Consider the following 22,809-nt stretch of genomic DNA (forward strand, 5'->3'; position numbering starts at 1 on the left):
TGTAATATGGTAGTAAGTTTGAAATCAGAAACCGAGTTCTCCAATAAAGTTTTTTATTTAAGAGTAGGCTCCTTGAAATGTATGTGACTATTAAGATGAAAATTTCCAATTCTGAAAAAAAATTGAGAATTCTGTTGGGATATTGATAGTATTACAATGAGTGGTTTCTTTCACTGTACAAAGTTTTTTTAGTAAGTCCCTTTTATTGTTTTTATTTCCTTTGCCATTCCTTTATTTCCTTTCCCTAAATACATCTAAATACATCCTTTCCCTAAATACATTCCTTTATTTCCTTTCCCTAAATACATACAGAATTTCCAATTCTGAAAAAAATTGAGAATTCTGTTTGGATATTGATAGTATTACAATGAGTGGTTTCTTTCACTGTACAAAGATTTTTTTAATAAGTCCCTTTTATTGTTTTTATTTCCTTTGCCATTCCTTTATTCCTTTCCCTAAATACATCTCTGAGGTTGATGTCCAGGAGTGTATTGTCTATGTTTTTTCTGTGTATTTTGTGGTTTCAGATGTTATATACAAGTCTTTAATTAAGTTTGAGTTAATTTTTGTGAGGGAGTTAAGTAAGGATCTAATTTCTTTCTTTTTTTTGCACATGGCTGTCCAAGTTTCCCATTACCATTTGTGGAAGAGGCTTTCCTTTCTCCATTGTATGGTCTTTACTCCTTTGTCACTGACCATATTTTTGTGGGTTTATTTCTGGGCCTTTGATTCTATTCTATTGGTTCTATGTTTCTGTTTTGTTTCAATACATTACTGCTTATATTACTGTCACTTTATAGAATGGTTTGAATCCAGGGAGTGTGATACCTCCATTCTGTTCCCTCAAAATTAATTTGGTTACTTGAGCTCTTTTGTGGTTCCATACAAATGTTATAATTGTTCTATTTCCTTGAAAAACGTCATTGGGGTACACATAGATATTGCATTGAATCTGTGAATTGCTTTAGGTAATAGAGACATTTTTACAATTTAATCTACCAACCCATGAACACTTGATATCTTTCCATTCCATTGGCCTTTTAAAATTTCTATTAATGTTTTATAGTTTTCATTGTATAGATCCTTTACCTCCTTTGTTAACTTTTTTCCCAGGTATTTCATTCTTTTTGGTATTTTGCTTTCTTAATTTCCCTTTCCTTTAATTTATTGTTTGCATATGCAACAGATTTTTGTGTATTGATTTTGCATCCTGACACTTCATTAATTTATTTTTTTTGGCAAATTTTTTGGGGTAGTCTTGGGTAGTCTATGTATAATATCATGTATTCTGAGAATAGTGATAGTTTTATATCTTCTTTTCTAGTTTGTATTCCTTTTCTTCTTTTCTTACAAATTGCTCGGGACTCCTAATATTAGGTTAAGCAGTAGTGGTGATAGTGTATATCCTTGCCTTGCTCTGATCTTAGGGGAAATGCTTTCATGTTTTCACCATTTATTATGATGTTTGCTGTGGATTTGTCATATATGGCCTTTATTATTTTGAGACGTGTTTCTTTTGTTACCAATATTGAGAGTTTTTATTACAAATGGATGTTGAATATTGTCAAATGCTTTATCAGCAAGTATTGATATGATAATATTATTTTATCTTGCTTTTTGTTGCTGTGGTGAATGACATTGGCTTGAATATGCTTGCATCTGTGGTCATGATATGTGCTTCTCTTAATATATTATAGGAATAAATTTCCCAAGATTTGTTTCGGATTTTTGCATCGATGTTTATCAGATATATTGGTCTACAGTTTCTCTCTTTTTTTTTTTTGTGTGTGTGTGTGTGTGTGTGTGTAGTGACTTTCTCATTTTTGCGTCAGGGCAATGTTGGTGTCCTGAAATGCTTTTGAGAACTTTACCCCCTCTTCAATTTTTGAAGAGTTTGAGAAGGATAGGCATTAGATTGTCTTTGATAGTTTGGTAGAATTCACCTTGAAGCTAATGGCCAACAGGCATATGAAAAAATGTTCAACATCACTTGTCATCAGGGAAATGCAAATCAAAACTACCATGAGATACCATCTTACACCAGTGAGAATGGCACATATTAAATAAACTAGCAACAACAAATGTTGGCGAGGGTGTGGAGAAAAAGGAACTCTTCTGCACTGTTGGTGGGAGTGCAAACTGGTCCAACCACTGTGGAGAGCTGTGTGGAGATTTCTGGACCTACTAAACATAGAGCTTCCATATGATCCAGCAATTCCACTCCTAGGTATTTACCCAAAGGACACAGAAACATCAATTCCAAAGAACACCTGCACCCCTATGTTTATAGCAGCACTGTTTACAATAGCTAAGCTTTGGAAACAACCCAAATGCCCAAAAATAGATGACTGGATCAAGAAGATGTGGTACATATATACCATGGAATATTACTCAGCATTCAAAAAAGATAAACACATGCAATTTGCAGCAACATGGATGGCGCTGGAAGGGATCATGCTCAGCGAAATAAGCCAGAAAGAAAAAGAAAAATACCGGATGGTCTCACTCATAGCAGGAATCTAGAAAACTTAAATAAGGGACCAGGAAAATGAATAACTATAAGAAAGTGAAAATCAAAATCAACAAAAAACTATGAACCAGAGACACTTTTGGGGGGCGGGGGCGGAAGGGGAGGGATTGGGGTCAGAATGGGGGGGGTGCAATTGTATGGGGAATATAAAAATAAAATTTATTATTTAAAAAAATAAAAAGTATTCTAAAACCTCCATAAAAATAAATTTATACATTTTAATAATAAAAAAAAAAGAATTCACCTTGAAGCTGTCTGGTCCTGGCTTTTTTTTTTTAGGGAGACCTTTGCTTCCTTTTTTTATTTCTATATTTGTTTGTTTTTTTTTCTTAAAGAGTTATTTATTTATTTATAGAAGCACTGGGTACAGTCAGAAGCGCAGGAGGGTGAGAGAATTCACCAGAGCCAGAGCCAGGGGCAGAACAGGCAGACTGATGAAATACACTGCTGAGGGGAGCAGTGGGCGGCAGGAGAGGTCTGCGAGCCATGTGGGACCCTCGCCAGCGGCCAGGGATCAAACTGGCACTGCAGAGGTGCAGGCAGCTGTGCAGCCCAGCGCTCAACAGCTGCGCCACCAGAGGAGGCCCTAGTTCTATATTTGTGATTGGTCTGTTCAAGTGTTACAAGAATTATCAGATGCTGCTGGAAGAGGAGTCTGTCTCATCCTGGTTCAGTCTTGGAAATTTGTATGATTCTAAGGTTTTGTCAATTTCTTCTAGATTGTCCTATTTTTGTGTATGCTTGTTCATAGTAGCTTATGATTCTTTGTATTTTTGTGGTATCAATTATCACTTTGCCTCTTTTATTTCTGATTTCTTTCATTAGGGCTTCTTTCCCTCCTTTTTCTTAGTGACTCTAGGTTATCAATTTTATTTGTTATTGGTTTCATTAGTTTTTAATCATCTTTTTGGTTTCTGTTTTATTTTATGTCGCTTTGATTTTTATTCTTTCCTCCTACTCATTTTTTGGTTTGTGTGCTTTTCTTTTTTGATATTCTTTATTTGAGTTTAGTTTGTTTGAGTATGTTCTTGTTTCTCCTTTACTAGGTCATTACTGTGATTTTAACCTTCAAATTTAGTAATTATCCCCTCTTCAATATTTAGCCTGTTGTTTTAATTTCCATGGAAGTTTTAATTTCATCTATTAAGTTTTCACTTACAACATTTCTGTTTGGAATTTTTTTTTATTTTTTAAAGATTTATTTATTTATATGTACAAAACCTGTGGTACAGGCCAGAGGTGTGGAGGTGTTGGCGAGATGATTCACCAGAGACAGAGCGGGGAACAGAATAGGCAGACTGACTGAAAGACACTGCTGAGGGGAGCAGTGGGCGAGACAGTAGAGGTCTGCTGTGCCATGTGGGTAGCTCCCTGGCCAGCCGGGGATTGAACTCATGGTGCAGAGGCTGCATATAGCTTCACAGTGCTATGCTTAACCCCTTGTGCCACCAGGGAGGCCCTGAAATTTTTTTATAGCCTAAATTTGTTTGGTGAATAATTCCTTCTGCTCCGATATTTCCTTTTTTATTTAATTAATGTTTCATTATGTTAGAGTGAATATCATTTTTTTATAATAGTTATTTAAAAATCACTGTATATTAGACCTCTAATTTCTGTCACTAAGAATGTATTCTGAGCATTTATCTTGTTCACTCATTCAGCCACAAGGTTTTACTTTTCTTGGCATTTGATGTTTTTCTTAGATGGTGCTGTGGTTCTAGTCTTCAAGTTTTTTTTTTGTTTTTCATGACTTGAGTGTGAGCAGATGGGCCTTTTAGGGGGTTTCATTTGAGTGACAGTCTTGGGGCAGAAAATAAGCATGGACCTAAAATCCCCTGTTCCTGGATCTGTTCTCAATCTGAGCACAACATCTGCATGGCTAGAATTTTCTTCCAGGTACAGTCATAGGTATTTACAACTGGTGAAAATTTTCACTGAGTATAGACTCTGGAACTCTGCGGAGTGAGGGGGGGGGCAGTAATTAACATATTGTGAGCAAATAGGTCTTTTTCTTGCCCCATAGAAAGCCAACTATAACCACAAGAATGTCTTTTCACAAAATAGTTTATAATATATGAGGTGGCCACCAAGAGAGTCAACAGGGCTGGAAGCTAGCTTTTCAAATGACAGAGGTTCTGTTGATTATTTATGGGAGAAAGGAATGTGAGGAGGTTGGAATGTGAAGAGCACGAGGGCCTTTACCTGCCCTGATCCAAGGAGTTGCCAAGCACTATAGACTCATGAGTTACATTGTTTATCTTCATTGGCAGAGAGTATTCCTTTAGGTTACCAATCCCTAAAGACTAGCAGATCCTTGTCCTGGTGTTGTCAGCAGTGGAGGGGCATAGAGAATTTTGTTAGTGGTATAACCCCATAAATTCTCAAGTTTCCCAGGAATGCCCATGGAGAATAAATCACATGAGGGGAGGGTTTGAAGGAGAAGGGAGAACAAAGAATGCTTAGTGTTTAATTCTACTTACTTCTACTTTTCTAACAAAAAATTTAAACCTTAAACAAAAAGTTTAAGCCTGGGAGTGTGTGTGAAGATCTGGCCTACACTATTATGCTTGGTTCTTCAGAAATCACTGAGTTTCAGTGTCACCCAAATTTGGAAGCCTGTGTGGCTCTTTAAATCCTCTGAATAGGTGCTTACAGGATCCCAGTGATGTGTTTCCCCCAAATTTGGTATTATTTGATAGTGGCAAGATTGTGGCAGATGAAGATGTTGGGATCTTCTCCATATACCAACAGCTTGATTGCAGAAAGACAAAGCCAATAACTAATAAAGGAAAAACAGATGATTACAGCACACATTAGTAACAATGATTGGAGAAGGGTGTCTCATTGGGCAGTGGAGCAGACCAAGTGGTTAGCCTGGGTGGGTAGCTGACCAAGGAGGGGGCAGACCAAGTGGGGAGCCAATAGATGCAGTGACCCCAGAAATGAGACCTTGAAGCATCTCCAGTAGCAGTAGGCATCCAAAGATTCCAGGGAGCCCAGAAATGAGATCTGTCAGTAGTACTACTGGTGGCAGGCCCCTGAAGACACCAGCAATCCTGGGAATGGGACTTAGAAGCAACCTCACAGTGGCTGGCCTTACACAGATGCCAGCAAGTCTAGAAGAAGCCTCATTGGCAGCAAGCCCTTGGGTGGGTCCTGGGAGCAGCCATGCTATGGTAGGTCCTTGTAGACCACAGGGAACCCTGATATTGAACCTGGGAAAGGTCCCATTATGGTAGGTCCCCACAGATCCCAGGGAATCTGTGGCAGGACCTGGAAACTAGCCAGCTGCAGTAGGCTGTGGAAAACCCCCGTGAGTCCTGGGGTGGGACCTGAACTCAGTTCAAATATGGCCACAACACAATACTGAAAGGGGACTACATTGATGTCATTGGAAAGATCTATCACACAGAAGATCAACAAGGAAACAATAGCCTTAAATGAAGACTTAACTAGATGGGCCTACAGGACATTTGCAGGGCACCACACCACAAAAGTGCAGCACAAACATTCTTCTCAAGGGTACAAGGTGTATCTCTAGGATGGACCACATGTTGGGTCACAAAACAAGAGTAAATAAATTCATGAAGATTGAAATCATTATCAAGTATCTTCTCTGATCAAAATGGTATCAAACTATAATCAAACCAGAAAGTCCTCTTCTGTGGAGAAGGTACAACATACTCCTGAATGACTATTGAGTTAATGAGGAAATCAAAGCAATGAAAATACATTGTGAGAAAATGAAAATTACAGGTTGTTTGGGCATTTTGGTTGTGTTTGGCATTGGTCCAGTTTTGGTGTGTGGCTGCATGGAGTTCTATGGGATGTGCACAGATGTGTCTAGGCTGCTTGCTGCATTGGTTCTTGCTGGGCCTGCAACAATACACAGTGCTGGCAGTAAGTAGTCTGTGGTGTCAAAAAGGTGAAAAGCTGCTGGTGGTTTGGCCTTCTGCTAACTAGCTGAGGGCTATGAGGTATGTTGGGGTAGCACTTATGCTATCAGTGGTAACTGCACTAAATGCTCATGGGGCCCACTGACTGGCTGCAATGTCCAAGACTGTAGATCAAGTACAGCTTGGGGCTGCTGCAGGATTGGTGTGGCTTGGGGCTGGAGTGCTACAGGAAGCTGATGGGTTGGGCAGTGGGAGGCTGTGGGTGGGTATGGTGTGAGGTGGCTTAGGGGTATGGCTTGAGATAGTTTGAGAACATGGCCCTCCGTGAGAGTATGGGCTAAGTGAGACTGTACTAAGACTTGCATTCATGGTTTTGTGTGCTGTGTGACTTTGGGCGTTGCTCAAGGCTGTGGAGGCTGAGGGGTGTGAGGCTGCTGGGGTCAGAGTGGTTTGGGACTTTGGCTTGGAATGCTGGCACAGCACAAGTCTGTGGGTACTGAGTGAGGCTAGGAATGGGACTGAGGCCCTACGGAGGGCCTGGCATAGGGCAGACTCATGTATGGGCTGGCAGTAGTCAAGGTCTGGTAGGCCTTAGACCTGTCTTGTTGGGTGGAGGCATTAGGGTTTGCTTGCTAGATGGGTATTTTTTGAAAGGTCTGCAGTGTGCTTGATAGCTCTGGCCGCCTGGCTCATTTGTGACAAACAGGTGGAAGCTAGCAGAGGACCTTGCCTGCTTGTCTACCAGGATGGACCCTCTTGATTGTTATCTCTGGACCCCCAGATAGCTTGGCTATTGCCTGTGTGTGGGTGGAGCTTTTATCAGGGATTTGCCCTCAGGGTCTAGTAGTATGGAGGGTGGGTTGCAAGATTTTTTGATACCCGTTTGGCTGACAGCTGAGTGGTGAGAGGTTGCCAAGATGGTGTGTGCTAGGAACTGTGGCCCCAGATTTTTCACAGATGTTCTTGCCTTCTAGGTACACGCTTTAACAATGCTATCTGGAACACCTTCTCCTATGGGACAGGGGTCATTTTGAGTGATTTTTATTGTTTTAGGTCTTAGGGCTTCCTGGCCTATTAAGAGCTGGTTCTTGGTCTCCTATTTTTCCTCTACTTTCCTGTTCTAACTTCCTTCTGGCTCTCCATCAGGGGTTCTAGGGACTCATCTCTCTGCTATTCTGGATCATAGGGCAGGGTGTTAGGCTCTACACGCCTCCTGGCTTTCTAGGGAAGATTTCTGCCCCTCAGAGATCTATTCCTCATTATGTCATTGTCCCCACAATGCAGTTTCTTCCTTGGCAAGGGCACCTCTGGCTCATCTATCCTCTGTATGCTGCCTTTCCATCTTGTATTGGTGAAGCTATATTAGTCCAGGTTTCAGGTCTGTTAGATGTGGTTTAGTCCATATTTGGGTGTAGATTTGTTGTGATAGTGGGACGAGATAAGCGTTAATTCTCCCTATTCTCCCATTTTGGCACAGCTCACCTTCCTCTTTCCACTTTTTTTATTTGGTGTACAAGTCTGGTACCTTCTTATCCCTAATATTTCACTGAATATTTTTGCATTTATGCTCATAGGAGATATTACTCTACAGTTTCCTTTTCTTTTTCTGTTTTTTTTTTCTGTTCAGCATATAGGTAGGAATATATGCATATACTGAGACAAATCAATAAATATACATTTATACAGAGATATCACAAACTATGAAATCGTTGCAGAATGTAGCAGAAGCAAAAGTTTGTTTTCATCTTTCCTTATGCTAGTCTCCTCTTGTGATGTCTTTATCTGGTTTTGTTATCAGGAAATGGTGGTCTCACAGAATTATTTAGGAAGTGTTCTTTCCTCTTTTTTTTTGAAGAGTTTATAAAGAATTAGTGTTAATTCTTTTTATAATGGTTTTTAACAGTCACCAGTGAAACCACCTGTCCTGGGGTTTTCCTTTTATTAAGTTTTTGATAACTGATTCAATGTCTTTACTGCTCAGACTTACTGATTTCTTTTAAATCCATTTTTTTTAATTTCTGTATCTTTAAGAATTTATCCATTTCATCTAGTTATTAACTTGCTGAACAGTTGCTCATAGTTTCTCTTATACTCCTTTATAAATTAAAATGTCAAATATGTTAGTGTGCCATTTAATATGTACCTTATTATATGCCATTATTATGTATACCAAATATTATGTGTAATGTATTATAATGGTATTCTTTTGCACATATAATATTTGGTATAGGGCCTCCCCTGGTGGTGCAGGCGGTTGAACGCCGTGCTGTGAAACTGCCTGCAGCCTCTGCAGCACCGGTTCGATACTGGCTGGCTGGCGAGGGTCCCATATGGCGTGGCAGACCTCTCCTGTTGCTCCTGCTGCTCCCCTCAACAGTGAATTTTGTCAGTCTGCCTTTTCTGTACCCTGCTCTGGCTCTGGTGAATCCTCTCACCCTCCCGCGCATCTGGCCTATACCCTGGTTCTTGTGTAAATGAATAAATTAATCTTTAAAAAATTAAAAAAATAATATTTGGTATAAAAAACATAGTAAATGCTAAACACATAAAATAATATAATGGCATAATATATTATATATATGCATATATGTAAACACACGTATACATATATAAATATAAACAACTACACATTTTTATATAGTTTCTGTATATATATAAACCACTACAGGCACAGTTTATATATACACACACACACACACACACACACACACACACACACGTATATATACATATACACACACACCACTGCAGGCACAGTGACTAATCTAACCCCTTATATAATTCCCACACTCTTAGAACTGTCCATTGAGGTGCAGGAGAATGGAGACTGGAATGCCACCTTGAATCAGAATCAGGCGCAGATGATGCTGAACTGGGGCGTGGCATCAGAATCTGGTTCCTCAGGTAATGGCTGAGGTGGGGAGAAGGTCACTGAGGCATCACAGTGCACAAATACCCACTATTACAAATATGTGGCAAATACAGACTAAGATTTAAAGTAAGTTGTGGGCGATGGTGGGGAAAGAATCCATGTGAGTAATGAGGTCCTGTTGAGGACCCCAAACATCAGTCTTATCTTTGTCCTGCAGGTCCTTCTGTGGTGGGCCTTGTCACCATCCCAGGGATGGGCAAATTGCTGACAGAGGCCCCTCTGGCCCTGGGGACTGAGAAGGAGGCAGTTCTGCATGAGACACACGAGCATTTTCTACAAAACATCTCTTTCATACTGCGCTCAGATGTCATCTCTGCCTTTATGAGCAGCAGTGCTACCCAAAACCTCAACTCCTCTGTCACCTTTGTCTTCAAGCATGTGAGTCCTGATGGGGTGGGACTGTGGCTGTGGAAGATCCTTTACTGGCCATGGCTTGGCTGCCCAGTTCAAACTTAAGGGTTGGGTGGGGCTTTTCCATGCATGCATCATCTCCCCAGGAAAACCCTTTGCAAACCAGCTTTGAGTTGGCATTTCTGAGCACCAGAAAACCAACTCCTATCTATACCCTACTACTGCAGTCAGAGACCCTTGAATCAAGGCAGAAGATACTTTGTGTCTACTGGCAGCGTGATCAGGATGGATGTGGTGGTCACTGGGCTACGAAAGGCTGCTGGATGGTGAGCACCAAAGACACCACTACCACCTGCCAATGTACCCACCTCAGCAGCTTTGCTGTCCTCATGGCCTCCTACAGTGTGCAGGTGAGAGCCCTGAGTGGGAATGGATTCAATGTCTGTTGCTATGTGGTAAGTTAATATACATGTAAGCTTTAAAAAAACCCCACATTTATTATTTCCCTGTTTCTGCTAGTCAGCAATCTGGCATGGTCTTACAAAGCTGAAATTGCTTTCTCAGCCAGGAATGCAATCTCATCTGTGGCTTAAGGCCCACTTCTTATCTCCCTGGCTGCTGGTAGAATTTAGCTCCTTACAGTCATAGATCTGAAGTCCCGCTTTCCTGCCAACTACCAGCAGTGGCACACACTGTTCCTGGGGTTACCCTCATTCCTTTTCATGTGGTCTGGTTGGCCCTCTCACAGTATTGCAGTGTTCCTATGTAGAGGCCAGAAGAGGACCTCTCACACATCAAATCTCTCCAAAATTGGAATATTTTTTATGAGGGAAAAACCCAAATCTTTTAAGGTTCACCTGATTATTTCAAGCACACCCAGCATAAACTCCCTCTTTCTCTTTTTCTTTTTTCTGTTTTTTATTTTTTATTTATTTATTTATTTATTTATTTTTTATAAATTTTATTGTTATATTCCCCATACAATTGCAGCCCCCCATTCTGACCCCAATCCCTCCCCTCCCGCCCCCGCCCCCCTAAAAGTGTCTCTGGTTCATAGTTTTTTGTTGATTTTGATTTTCACTTTCTTATAGTTATTCATTTTCCTGGTCCCTTATTTAAGTTTTCTAGATTCCTGCTATGAGTGAGACCATCCGGTATTTTTCTTTTTCTTTTTGGCTTATTTCGCTGCGCATGATCCCTTCCAGCGCCATCCATGTTGCAGCAAATTGCATGTGTTTATCTTTTTTGAATGCTGAGTAATATTCCATGGTATATATGTACCACATCTTCTTGATCCAGTCATCTATTTTTGGGCATTTGGGTTGTTTCCAAAGCTTATCTATTGTAAACAGTGCTGCTATAAACATAGGGGTGCAGGTGTTCTTTGGAATTGATGTTTCTGTGTCCTTTGGGTAAATACCTAGGAGTGGAATTGCTGGATCATATGGAAGCTCTATGTTTAGTAGGTCCAGAAATCTCCACACAACTTTCCACAGTGGTTGGACCAGTTTGCACTCCCACCAACAGTGCAGAAGAGTTCCTTTTTCTCCACACCCTCGCCAACATTTGTTGTTGCTAGTTTTTTTAATATGTGCCATTCTCACTGGTGTAAGATGGTATCTCATGGTAGTTTTGATTTGCATTTCCCTGATGACAAGTGATGTTGAACATTTTTTCATATGCCTGTTGGCCATTTGCATTTCCTCTTCAGAGAAGTTTCTTTTAAGCTCTTCTGCCCATTTTTTGACTGGATTATTTTCTTTGTTGTTGTTGAGTCTCATCAGCTCTTTGCAGATTTTTGTGATCAGTCCTTTATCATTAGTGTTGGGTGCAAAAATGTTCTCCCAGTTGGTGGGGTTTCTCTTTGTTTTTGTTATTGTCTCTTTTGCTGTGCAAAAGCTCTTTAATTTGATGTAGTCCCAGCTGTTTATCTTTGCCTTCACTATCACTGCTTTGGGTGATGTGTCTGTAAAGATGTCTTTGATGTGCAAATCACGTAGTGTTTCGCCTATATTTCCTTCTATATATTTTATGGTTTCAGGTCTTATGTCTAGTTCTTTAATCCATTTTGAGTTGATTTTTGTGTATGGTGTGAGGTGGTGGTCAAGCTTCATTCTTTTGCATGTAGCGACCCAGTTTTCCCAGCACCATTTATTGAACAAACTTTCTTTGCTCCAATGCATATTCTTTGCTCCTTTGTCAAAGATTAGTTGACCATAAATCTGTGGGTTTATTTCTGGATTTTCTATTCGATTCCATTGGTCTGTATGTCTGTTCTTGTTCCAATACCATGCAGTTTTGATGATTATGGCTTTGTAGTATAGTTTGAAGTCTGGGAGTCTGATGCCTCCATTCCCTTCTTTTTTTTTCAGGAGAGCTTTGGCTATTCGGAGTTTTTTGTGATTCCATATGAATTTCATCAATAATTGTTCTATTTCTTTGAAGAATGACATTGAAATTTTGATTGGAATAGCATTGAATCTGTATATTGCTTTTGGAAGGATGGCCATTTTAATAATGTTTATTCTTCCAATCCATGAGCAGGGGATGTCTCTCCATTTCTTTGTGTCTTCTTCTATTCTTTTAACAGTGTTTTATAGTTTTCTTTGTATAGGTCCTTTACCTCTTTTGTTAGATTTATTCCCAAATATTTGATTTTTTTTGTTTCAATAACAAAAGGGATGGTCTTTTTGATTTCTTCTTCTTCAGATTTATTGTTTGTGTATAGGAAGGCTACTGACTTTTGCGTGTTGATTTTGTATCCTGCCACTTTACTGAACTGATTGATGAGTTGAATTAGCTTTTCTGTGGAGTTTTTGGGGTTCTCTATGTATAATATCATATCGTCTGCAAATAGTGATAGTTTGACTTCTTCTTTTCCTATTTGGATTCCTTGGATGTCTTTCTCTTGTCTTATTGCCCTGGCTAGGACTTCCAGTATTATATTGAAAAGCAATGGTGAGAGTGGACATCCTTGTCTTGTTCCAGATCTTAATGGAATTGCTTTCAGCTTTTCACCATTGAGAATGATACTGGCTGTTGGCTTGTCATAGATGGCCTTTATGATGTTGAGGTATGTTCCTTGTATCCCAAGAATTTCAAGGGCTTTTATCATGAATGGGTGTTGCACTTTGTCGAAAGCTTTCTCAGCATCTATTGATATTATCATATGGTTTTTATATTTCTTTTTGTTGATGTGTTGGATAACGTTGATTGATTTTCTGATGTTAAACCATCCTTGTGCCCCTGGAATGAATCCAACTTGGTCGTGGTGAATTATCTTATGGATACATTGTTGGATTCTGATAGCTAAAATTTTATTGAGGATTTTTGCATCAGTGTTCATTAGGGAGATTGGCCTGTAGTTTTCCTTTTTTGTGTTGTCCTTGTTCGGTTTTGGTATTAGTGTAATGTTGGCTTCATAAAACGTGTTTGGTATTGTCCCTTCCTTCTCAATTTTTTGGAAGAGTTTGTGAAGGATAGGCACTAATTCGTCTCTGAATGTTTGGTAGAATTCATTTGTAAATCCATCAGGTCCTGGGCTTTTGTTTTTGGGGAGGTTTTTGATTACCATTTCAATTTCGCTAATTGTAATTGGTCTGTTTAGGTGTTCTATTTCTTCTTTATCTAGCTTTGGGTGATTGTAGAGTTGTAGGAATTTGTCCATCTCCTCTAGATTGTTAAACTTGTTTCCATATAACTGTTCATAGTATTTACTGATTATTCTTTTGATTTCTGCTGTGTCCGTTGTGATTTCTCCTCTTTCATTGATGATCCTGTTTATTTGTGCTTTCTCCCTTTTTTCCTTTGTGAGCCTGGCTAGGGGTTTGTCTATTTTATTGATTTTTTCAAAGAACCAGCTCTTGGTTTCATTGATCTTTTGGATTGTTTTTTTAGTTTCAATTTCATTTTTTCTGCTTTGGTTTTTATTATTTCTTTTCTTCTACTGGTTTTGGGGTTTTTTTGTTGTTCTTTTTCTAGATCTTTGAGCTTCGAGATTAGGTTGTTTCTTTGCGTTCTTTCTTGTTTCTTGATGTGAGCTTCTATTGCTATATATTTTCCTCTTATTACTGCTTTTGCTGCATCCCATACATTTAGGATATTGGTGTCCTCCTTGTCGTTCAATTCAAAAAATTTTTTAATTTCTTCTTTGATCTCCTCATTAGTCCAATGGTCTTCCAGTAGTGTGGTTTTTAATCTCATGAGGTAGGAAAGTTCCTTGCCTTCTTTTTATGGTTTATTTCTAGTTTGATGCCTTCATGGTCAGAAAAGATGGTTGATATGATTTCAATCTTGGTGTATCTGTTTTGGTTTGTTGTTTTCCTCCTCTCTGCCGGTTGGAGAGTGCCGCCTCTGTGGGCGGGGGAGGGGAGCAGGGTTCTGCGCTTCCCTCCCTTCTCGTCCTCTTTTATGGCAACTTTCTTCTTTGGGCAGTTTGCTGGAGTCGTCCGTTTATCTTCCGTGTCCCAGTTCTCACTGGGACCTGCCGCTTTTCCTCCCTATTAACTTTTTTTAATGGGAGATCTTACTCGCAGCGTCTCCTCGCCGCCATGTTGCTCCGCCCCCCTTCTGTTTTTTAAAAAATATTTATTTATTTATTTATACAAGCACTGGGTACAGTCAGAAGCGCAGGAAGGTGAGAGAATTCACCAGAGCCAGAGCAGGGAGCAGAACGGGCAGACCTATGAAGTACACTGCTGAGGGGAGCAGTGTGCGTGGCAGGAGAGGTCTGTGAGCCATGTGGGACCCTCGCCAGTGGCCAGGGATCGATCGAAGTGGCACAGCAGAGACTGCAGGCAGCTTCGCAACCCAGCGGTCAACTGCTTTGCAACCCAGCGCTCAACTGCTGCGCCACCGGGGTGGCCCTCTCTCTCTCTTTTTCTATTGAAAGACATACAATGGTTTGATGGAAAAACTCTAATATATTAAGGAATGACACCATAATAGAACAAGTTAAGTGGAGATATGGCACGTGTCCTTAGAAAGGAGACCATCATATATTGATAGTGTGCAGAATGAGGGGTACCCTAGGACCCCCAAATCTCTGAAAGAGTTCTGCTGTCTGCCTCATAAAGACAAAGCATATTCTTAAGTGTGAAAGGATTTTAATAGGGTTAGTGTGCATAGAGAGAAAAAAAAGAATAATAGTTTCCCAATAAAACACCAGAGTTACATCCCTTTGTGAATAGATGTCTGGCCAAACAGCTGGCTCAGAGCTGGCTGCTGAGGCCTGAAAGCCTGCCACAGGTGTAAGGTACTTTCTGGCAGGGAACCACAGAAATGGCAGAAGAGGCCAGGAAAGTCTGGGACAAAAGGAGCAAAATAAAAGTACAAATCAAGATAAAGGCTGCCATTGTCAGCCTCCCCACATGGTGTCTCTCACCTATGTCTCTTTCAAGTGTCTCTACATGCCTTGACTCCAGTCTCTCCCCATATTCCCCCAGTCCTTGGTACAGGTTCAAAGCTGAGAAGCAAGTGTGTTCTCCTTCACATGTCTCTCTGCTGCACACACCTCCAAGTTCTCTTTAGCTTCCCCTCACTGTTCAGCTCCACCCTACATTAGGTGGGACAGGGAGCCTGGAACTTCCTCTTTTTATGGAGATTAAACTGTTACAATATCAGTGGTCCCCAAAAGGTCAAGAGTTTTACTAATAGTATAAATAAATTCAGTAAAGTGAAGGATACAAAATCAATCTCCCAAAATTTGTTGTGTTCCTATATGCCAACAATGAACAACCAGAAAGAGAAACTAAAAATTTTTTTATTTACAATTGCATTGAAAAGAATTAAATACCCAAAAATAAATTTAACAAAGTTGAGAGACCTGTGATACAGGTATTCAATGATATCTATAAGGCATTTATGAAGGAAACTGAAGATGAAACAAATAAATGGAAAGATTCCATCCATTCCATCCTAATAAGCTCGAAGTGTTATAGGGCAGCCCTGATACAAAACTGGGTGCCTGACTGTGGGCCCTCACCCGCGCACTTTAAAGGATTTATCAATACTCTACTGCAGGCACACACAAAAGGTTAATAAAAGGTTTATTTAAAAGGGAAGGGCAAATGAGGAAATGTACAGCTCAGGGAGAAAAATGAAAGACAAAGTTTTAAATGCATCCTACCCGATCCACCGATCTGGAATCCCAAATGGCACTCTGAGAGATGGCCTCAAGCCAGGAGCTGTGAAGCCAGGAGGTGAGCGACAGAGCGAGAGAGACCCCAAGGCCCACGTGTTTGGTTTTTATACCCAACCTGGCTGCTTAACTCCACCCTCAAGTCCCAGCCACCTTCCCTTTGGTGGTGACGGGATTTGTCTTTCCCAATATCTTGATGACTTTGGTCTGTAGTTGGGGTGGAGTCCACAAAGCCTGTATGGGATTAGCTCAGAACATCCTTTCCCCCTAACAGAAGGATTAATGTTGTAGTATGTCCCATATTACTAAAAGTAATCTACAGACTAATAGAGCCCCTATCAAAATTTCAGTGGCATTTTTTTACAAAAATAGAAAGAACCCTATAATTTAATGGAACCACAATAACTCCATCGAAGTCCCTGTGTTCAAATTATGTTACAGAGGTTTAGTGTTGGTGTGGAAAGGAAATAATCCCTCCTGGTTCTTCTTGGCTGGCAAATAATCAAACAAGCATTAGACAGACTGATAGGAGAAAAAACATGTAAAAGTTTAATAATATCTTGTATAGTCCCTGTGTACACGGAGAGACCCAGCATGACTAAGTAACTCACCTACATGGTTTAGATACCACCTCAAGTAGCTTAGCTAAGACAAGGGAGGTTGGGGCAAGAAAGGGGAAATTCAGTTAAGGACTGGAAAATAAAGCAATGCAGATTTAAATTCAGCCTTCTTCACTGAAAGGAGATAAGGAGAGTAGATCTTCCTGGGTAATACCCTTACACAGAGAAATTTATAGATAAATAGCAAAAGCAACTTCCACCCAATCTCAGGACCCCTTCCATGAAGTAAAGGCATATTTTGGATGAAAGATTCCCTCCCCACAGTCCTACTTTTGGAACTTCTCAAGAAGTTCCACATTTGAAGTTGAATTGCTTAATTATTTCCTAGAACCAGTCTCTCAGTACTGAAAATAGGTCATTCCAATTAAGCAATTATGTCCAATTTCTGGAGACATTACTGTGCAAGTGTTTCCTGTCCCAGTAACTGTCCTGTAACATTCAAGAATGACATGAGGACTCTAACCATGGCAGTTGATTTTGAAGCTGAGATTTATTGAAATGATAGAGTGACAGAAAGCTCCAGGGAGACCACCAAGTAAGTGACTTCCTTAGGACAAAAGATTCGCCAATATATGGGCCACAAGGAGCCTGACAAAAGGGATGACATTCTTGTACTTGTGGGGGCAGAGGATAAGGGTTTGGGAACAGCCTGTGCAGCCACAGTAGGGGAACATGCTTCTTCATACATCACATGTTCAGAAAATGGAGAAGTCCTACCCAGAGACAGAGGTCTTAATATTAAAATGCAGACAAAGTCAGAGTGAGTTTAAGGTTCTTCTCAAAATACATGTGCCACCAAATGGCCTGTCGTGGGCCAGCAACACTATGTCATCCACTATGTCATCTCTGGACTGGTAAGACAATTGACTAAAATAAAGAAGTTACTAGGGAAAGAGAGTAAGTAGTGACTGGAAGTAACTCATTATGCTAGGATTTATATGTACTATTATTTTTGTTTCCAAAGACCATAGTGTTTGTTTCCAAGACAATATGCAATGTGAAAGAAGCAAGCACATCCAAGAGGCCTCTGTCACAAGCAATAAGAAATACTTTTATAGAAACAAACAAAAAAGAAGTTAATGTTTGAAGCAAATCACAAATTCGGTTGGGAGTCCTGAGGGAAACCTATAGAGAGAAGATTTCTAGATGTTGGGGGGTGTTGAGGCATCTTCAGATGGGGTGAGGGCAGACAGTGATTTTCATGTTTGCAATTCCATATCATCAGGTATTTAGGAAAACAGTGATGGTCATATTTAGCACAGCTGTCTTGGTAATCTCTCTGAAGTTGACAGGATTTTCCACTTCCAGTTGTAGAACAAGACAGTTAATCAATCCAAGCCAAAAAGGCTGGGAGAAAAACTGGAAAGATTTGTTTGAAAAGTCATAGTCAAATTAGAAAAAGTCAGGATCATACTGGGTGAAACTTAGGGGTATCCATGGACCCCAAACTCTTATGGGGAAAAACCCATGTTGCCCAATCTAAGGGTTGTGCCTAGCCACTGCATAAAAGCAAAGACTCAAACTCTAGTGTGTCAAAGATTTTAAATAGATCGATCAGAGGTTCCAAGGGAATAGAGAAGGGGAGAAGAGGAGTAGGGGAGAGAAGGATTTCAAATATGGACTCCCAACCAAACTCCCAAATCAACCTCCCCTTTGTGGGCACCTTCAGTCAAACAGGCACGACCCAAAGTAGAGTGGTCAAGGCCCAAGGGCAGAGCTGCCAGGAGAATGAATCCAAGTCAACCTCCTGGCAAGAAACACAAGCAAGAGGTTGCACAGGGGTCTGTGGGCTGGGAGAGGAGGAGAGAACCAAAGTTCAAAATGTACCATCCAACATATACACCATGGAATATTACTCAGCATTCGGAAAAGATAAACACATGCAATTTGCAGCAACATGGATGGAGCTGGAAGGGATCATGCTCAGCGAAATAAGCCAGAAAGAAAAAGAAAAATACCGATGGTCTCACTCATAGCAGGAATCTAGAAAACTTAAATAAGGGACTAGGAAAAAGAATAACTATAAGAAAGAAAATATCCAAATCAACAAACAACTATGAACCAGAGACACTCTATGGGGTATGGGGGACAGGGAAGGGAGGTGTGGGGTCAAAATAAGGGGGTTGTAATTGTATGGAGAATATAAAAATAAAATTTAAATAAAAAACAACAAAAAAAACAAAACAAAATGTACCACCCAAGCTCAATGCACCACATAGTCAAGAGGGCAACCATTTTAGTCTCTCAAGAGAGTGCGCTCATGTCTTCCACCAAAGCACGGAAGCTGGAAAACCAGCCACAGGTAGCTGAAGGGGCACACGTGGGACCTGAGCAGCAGTAGGAACCCTTTCCCCTGCAAAAAGGGGCAGCTGCGCTGAAGTGGGAGCTGTGGCAGGAGGTCCTGCGGAAGTGGGAGTCTACCCGGAGGCTCTGCTCTGCCCCTCACTCCAACTCAGAAGGTCAAAGAGCTAACGGTGAGTCATGGCTCTCTTACCAGGATTCAGTTCAGTGTACAGGTTAATTAAAGGGCAAAAAACTCAAATGACCAAGATATGCCACTGAAACATTTCTTTTTCCACCTTCACTCCAGTTCTACCAGATAATTGTGTAACATTAATTTGTTTTCATGACAGGGGAGTTGGTCTCTGTCAGTTGTGGTCTGCTGGGGCATCAGGTTTGGGGGGGCTTCCCCACAGAGGTGTCCTGCCTGGTTCTGTTTGCCCTGTTACCACATTACTGGGAATTCGAGGTGGCCCCCTATTGGTCACGTGGATCCCTGGCCAGGTTCCCATGGCACCTCCAGGGTGTCCCTTTCTTTTCAGCTTAGTTCAGCTGAGCAAAGTACAGAGTAAGTTTTAACTCTATTAAATGATACCCCTACAAGAAGAAAACCTGAAAGTGCAGCTATTTCAGTTAGAATGATCCATATATTCAATAAATTCCATTATAAATGTAGCAAAAGCTCAATTTTCCAAAAGAAATTTGGGAAACTATTCAGGAAGTGTGTGCAGAATGGATATAAAAGGGAGTTACCCATGTTAAATTACCAGATGGCAGTTTCAATTTCTCCCTGAGGTGAAATTCCCAGTCCCTATTCTCTGGAATTAAGTTGGCAAGATAATTTCATATGAAATAATCCTTTCTTTACTTTTCCCCATTATTTAATTTTATCTAGTTTCTCTAAGGTTTTAAACCAGAGAGCCCAATTATTATTAGATAATCCTCTCTCTTTTGTTTAAACCTTTACCTGAAAGTCAAGTTTACCTGACCAGAAAACTTGAGGCTTCCTGACAGGTTTAATACAACTGACTCCATTTTGGGCCATTTCCTTTATAGGTTAGTCAGTTACTTTTCCTTATTTGATACCATGAGCTGACTCTGATCAAAATGTGCAAGTAAAAGTAAAGTATTACACCCAATATTAAAACTCAAAGATATGCTTTAAACTGTGGTTTGAAGTTTTATACTATTTCTTATTGACCAAAATTATCCTAAATCACAATTTCTTGAAAAATATTTTGGTTTAGTTTCTATTACATTCTTGAGTTTAGAATATATATAAGGACATCTATAAACCAATTACATGTGAATTAATTCTACTGTAACCTTTCGAAAGTAAACTAAAACAATATGTACGGAGACAGAGATCTTTTGGTTTTCATTTAAAATTTCAGCCACCTCTACTAGTTTTAAGAAATAGTAGTTATTTTTCCAATATTTGTGAAGACACTGAGAATTTTTGTTGATTTAATTTTAAAATATCTTTTCTCTTCATTTGCTCATTCAGGTAAGAAACTGCTCCTGAAATTAGGTTTTTTTTAAGAGTGACTCTTCGGTTCTAAAAAATGTAGAGGCAGGAAATTTACATTACATAAATAGACTATTATTTTCTAAGACCATTTTTTTTCTTCTCAATTGCTCTAAGAGATTTGGGATGGGTGGACTTTGAATTGCATCTGGAAGCATATCTTTGGTCTAGTAAGGATTCCACCTGCAGGGCCTCCCTGGTGGTACAGCGGGTTGAGCGCAGCGGTGTGAAGCTGTCAGCAGCCTTGCAGCATGGGTTTGATTCCCAACTGGCCAGGGAGATACCCACATGGTGCAGTAGACCTCTCCTGTCTCGCCCGCTGCTCCCTTCAGCAGCATTTTTGGTCGTCTGCCTGTTCTGCTCCCGGCTCTGTCTCTGGTAAATTTCTCACCCTCCCATGCCTCTGGCCTGTACCCTAGTTCTTGTATAAATAAATAAATCTTAAAAAAAGCAAAAGAAAATATTAAAAAGAATTCCACCTATAATACAAAGCTAGCCTAATTCCTCAAAAGGCTTTCTCCATTTCAGTCATTTCTATTGGTATGTTGTATTTTTATGGATTTATGTGAGTTCCTTCTATAGTAAGAAAATTAGTTTTTTTTTGTGATTATAGCAAAATTTTTCAAAATTTAGTGTGCATAAAGAATACATAGAGGGATTGTTAATTATTTTTCAGCATTTTATTAGGAACGATTTCAATCTACAGAAATGCTACAAATTTAAAACAGTGCAAATGATGCCTAATTGCCATTTACCCAGATGAACCAGTTTTGAATATTTTACATCCATTTCCTTTATATTCACACCACTTCTCTCTACTTCCCCCCTCCTTCTCACCAGTTATTCTTGGTTAGGTTTAAATGGAATTGCTATTTTTTAATTCTTCTCATGGATTTAAATTATCTACAAGGAGAGGTGGGGTGAGGAGGGAGAGAACACAGTGCACTCTGTGGAGGACTGAAGGTGCTTCCATTGCGGGAGGTTACAGTGACTACCTGAGGGGGGAACATCCTGTACTGTCAAAACACTACCAAGGATTTAAAATGATGATACTTAAATAAAAATAAAAATAATTATAAGAAGGTTACTTGCAATAAGAGAGAAATTTGAATTTTTAAGTTACCTCCATCATGAAGCATAGTGGTTTTCCTCCTTTAGTCAAGAATCAAGTTCTAAATGTGTAAGGATTAGAACCCACAAGGAACAGTGTTGCTGTGTTGAGGTGAGTGGAGTTGGGGTGGGGAATTGGATTTCGGACATGGAGTCTCCAGGAACAGACTCCATCACAGCCTCATGGAATAGAGGCGAGCATCAATTGAAAATGGAGCTTTGTGCCTGAAAATGGAAATAAAAATGGTGGGAGGGTCATTGCCACAGAGCAAGGAGGTGACTGTCATCTCTGCTGCATCCCAGGAGGAAGATCCTGTGCTGGTTGTGATCACCTACGTGGGACTGAGCCTCTCTCTGCTCTGCCTCTTCCTGGCGGCCCTCACTTTCCTGCTGTGCAAACCCATCCAGAACACCAGCACCTCCCTCCACCTGCAGCTCTCACTCTGCCTCTTCTTTGCCCACCTGCTCTTCCTCACAACCATTGACAGAACTGAAATCAAGGTAGTGACAGTGCCCAGAGGCTTCCCAGCCCTTTCCCAGGGAATGCTGAACTCATGGAGCAATGTTGTAATGGGCATTTAAATAAGAGGGTTGTGGGCCCTGGAGAAGCTTGTTGGGGTGAATGGTCAATTTCACACTGACAAGTGCAAGTAGAAGACCCCCCCATCTCTTGACAATCCTACATCAGAGTTGTCTCCAGTGGCAGGGTGCAGGAGAGGTCCTGCGGCCACATTCTACCGTGATGATCCCTTCTGGTGATACCCTCCTCTTCCCAGGTCTTGTGTGCTGTCATCGCAGGTGCCTTACACTATCTCTACCTGGCCTCCTTCACCTGGATGCTGCTGGAGGGCCTGCACCTCTTCCTCACTGCACGCAATCTGATGGTGGTCAACTACGCTAGTGTCAACAGGTTCATCAAGAAATTTATGTTCCCTGTGGGCTATGGAGTCCCGGCTGTGATTGTGGCCATTTCCGCAGCAGCCAGGCCTGACCTTTATGGAACACCTGCCCGGTAAATGCAAAATCCCACCTTCATTACTTTCTTCATGTGATCATGGCGATCATGGAACCAATGTCGAATGTTGATTAATGCCCAAGAAAAATAATGTGGAGAGCAACACTAATTAATACTCTTTAAGGCATCATTATGTTGCGATATTATAATGATTAAGGAGAATATATTTAAATCTGTGTCCTTGAAATAGCAAAGATGAAATCAAAAGGAGTGTTCAGGATTTCATTAAAAAAATCTAACCTATACTTAATCGTTATCCTGTAGGATGTTCTAGTTTTTCTCTTGGAAAAATAGAACCGATTTGAGTAATCAAAACAATGGATTATGTCACAGTTAAGATTTACAAGGTGCCAACATAGTGTCAGGCATTTTCTAACCATTTTTATAGTAGTTGACTCAATCCTCACA

The 22,809-nt window shown here is 40.4% G+C and overlaps 1 protein-coding gene across 1 annotated transcript in view; it reads left to right on the top strand.

Annotated features, from left to right (window-relative positions):
- The window catches only part of ADGRE2 (adhesion G protein-coupled receptor E2), a gene marked incomplete at both ends in the record, with an annotated part of 93,309 nt that overhangs the window by 11,811 nt on the left and 58,689 nt on the right, over nucleotides 1-22,809 (top strand). Inside the window, 5 exons of the mRNA XM_084249987.1 lie at nucleotides 9,223-9,330; nucleotides 9,516-9,736; nucleotides 9,937-10,119; nucleotides 21,690-21,887; nucleotides 22,163-22,398. Coding sequence (XP_084106113.1) covers nucleotides 9,223-9,330; nucleotides 9,516-9,736; nucleotides 9,937-10,119; nucleotides 21,690-21,887; nucleotides 22,163-22,398 — 946 coding nt within the window. The remainder of the gene's footprint in view (nucleotides 1-9,222; nucleotides 9,331-9,515; nucleotides 9,737-9,936; nucleotides 10,120-21,689; nucleotides 21,888-22,162; nucleotides 22,399-22,809) is intronic.

Source organism: Talpa europaea, assembly GCF_964194135.1.
Source record: "Talpa europaea genome assembly, chromosome: 12".
NCBI classification, from domain to species: domain Eukaryota; kingdom Metazoa; phylum Chordata; class Mammalia; order Eulipotyphla; family Talpidae; genus Talpa; species Talpa europaea.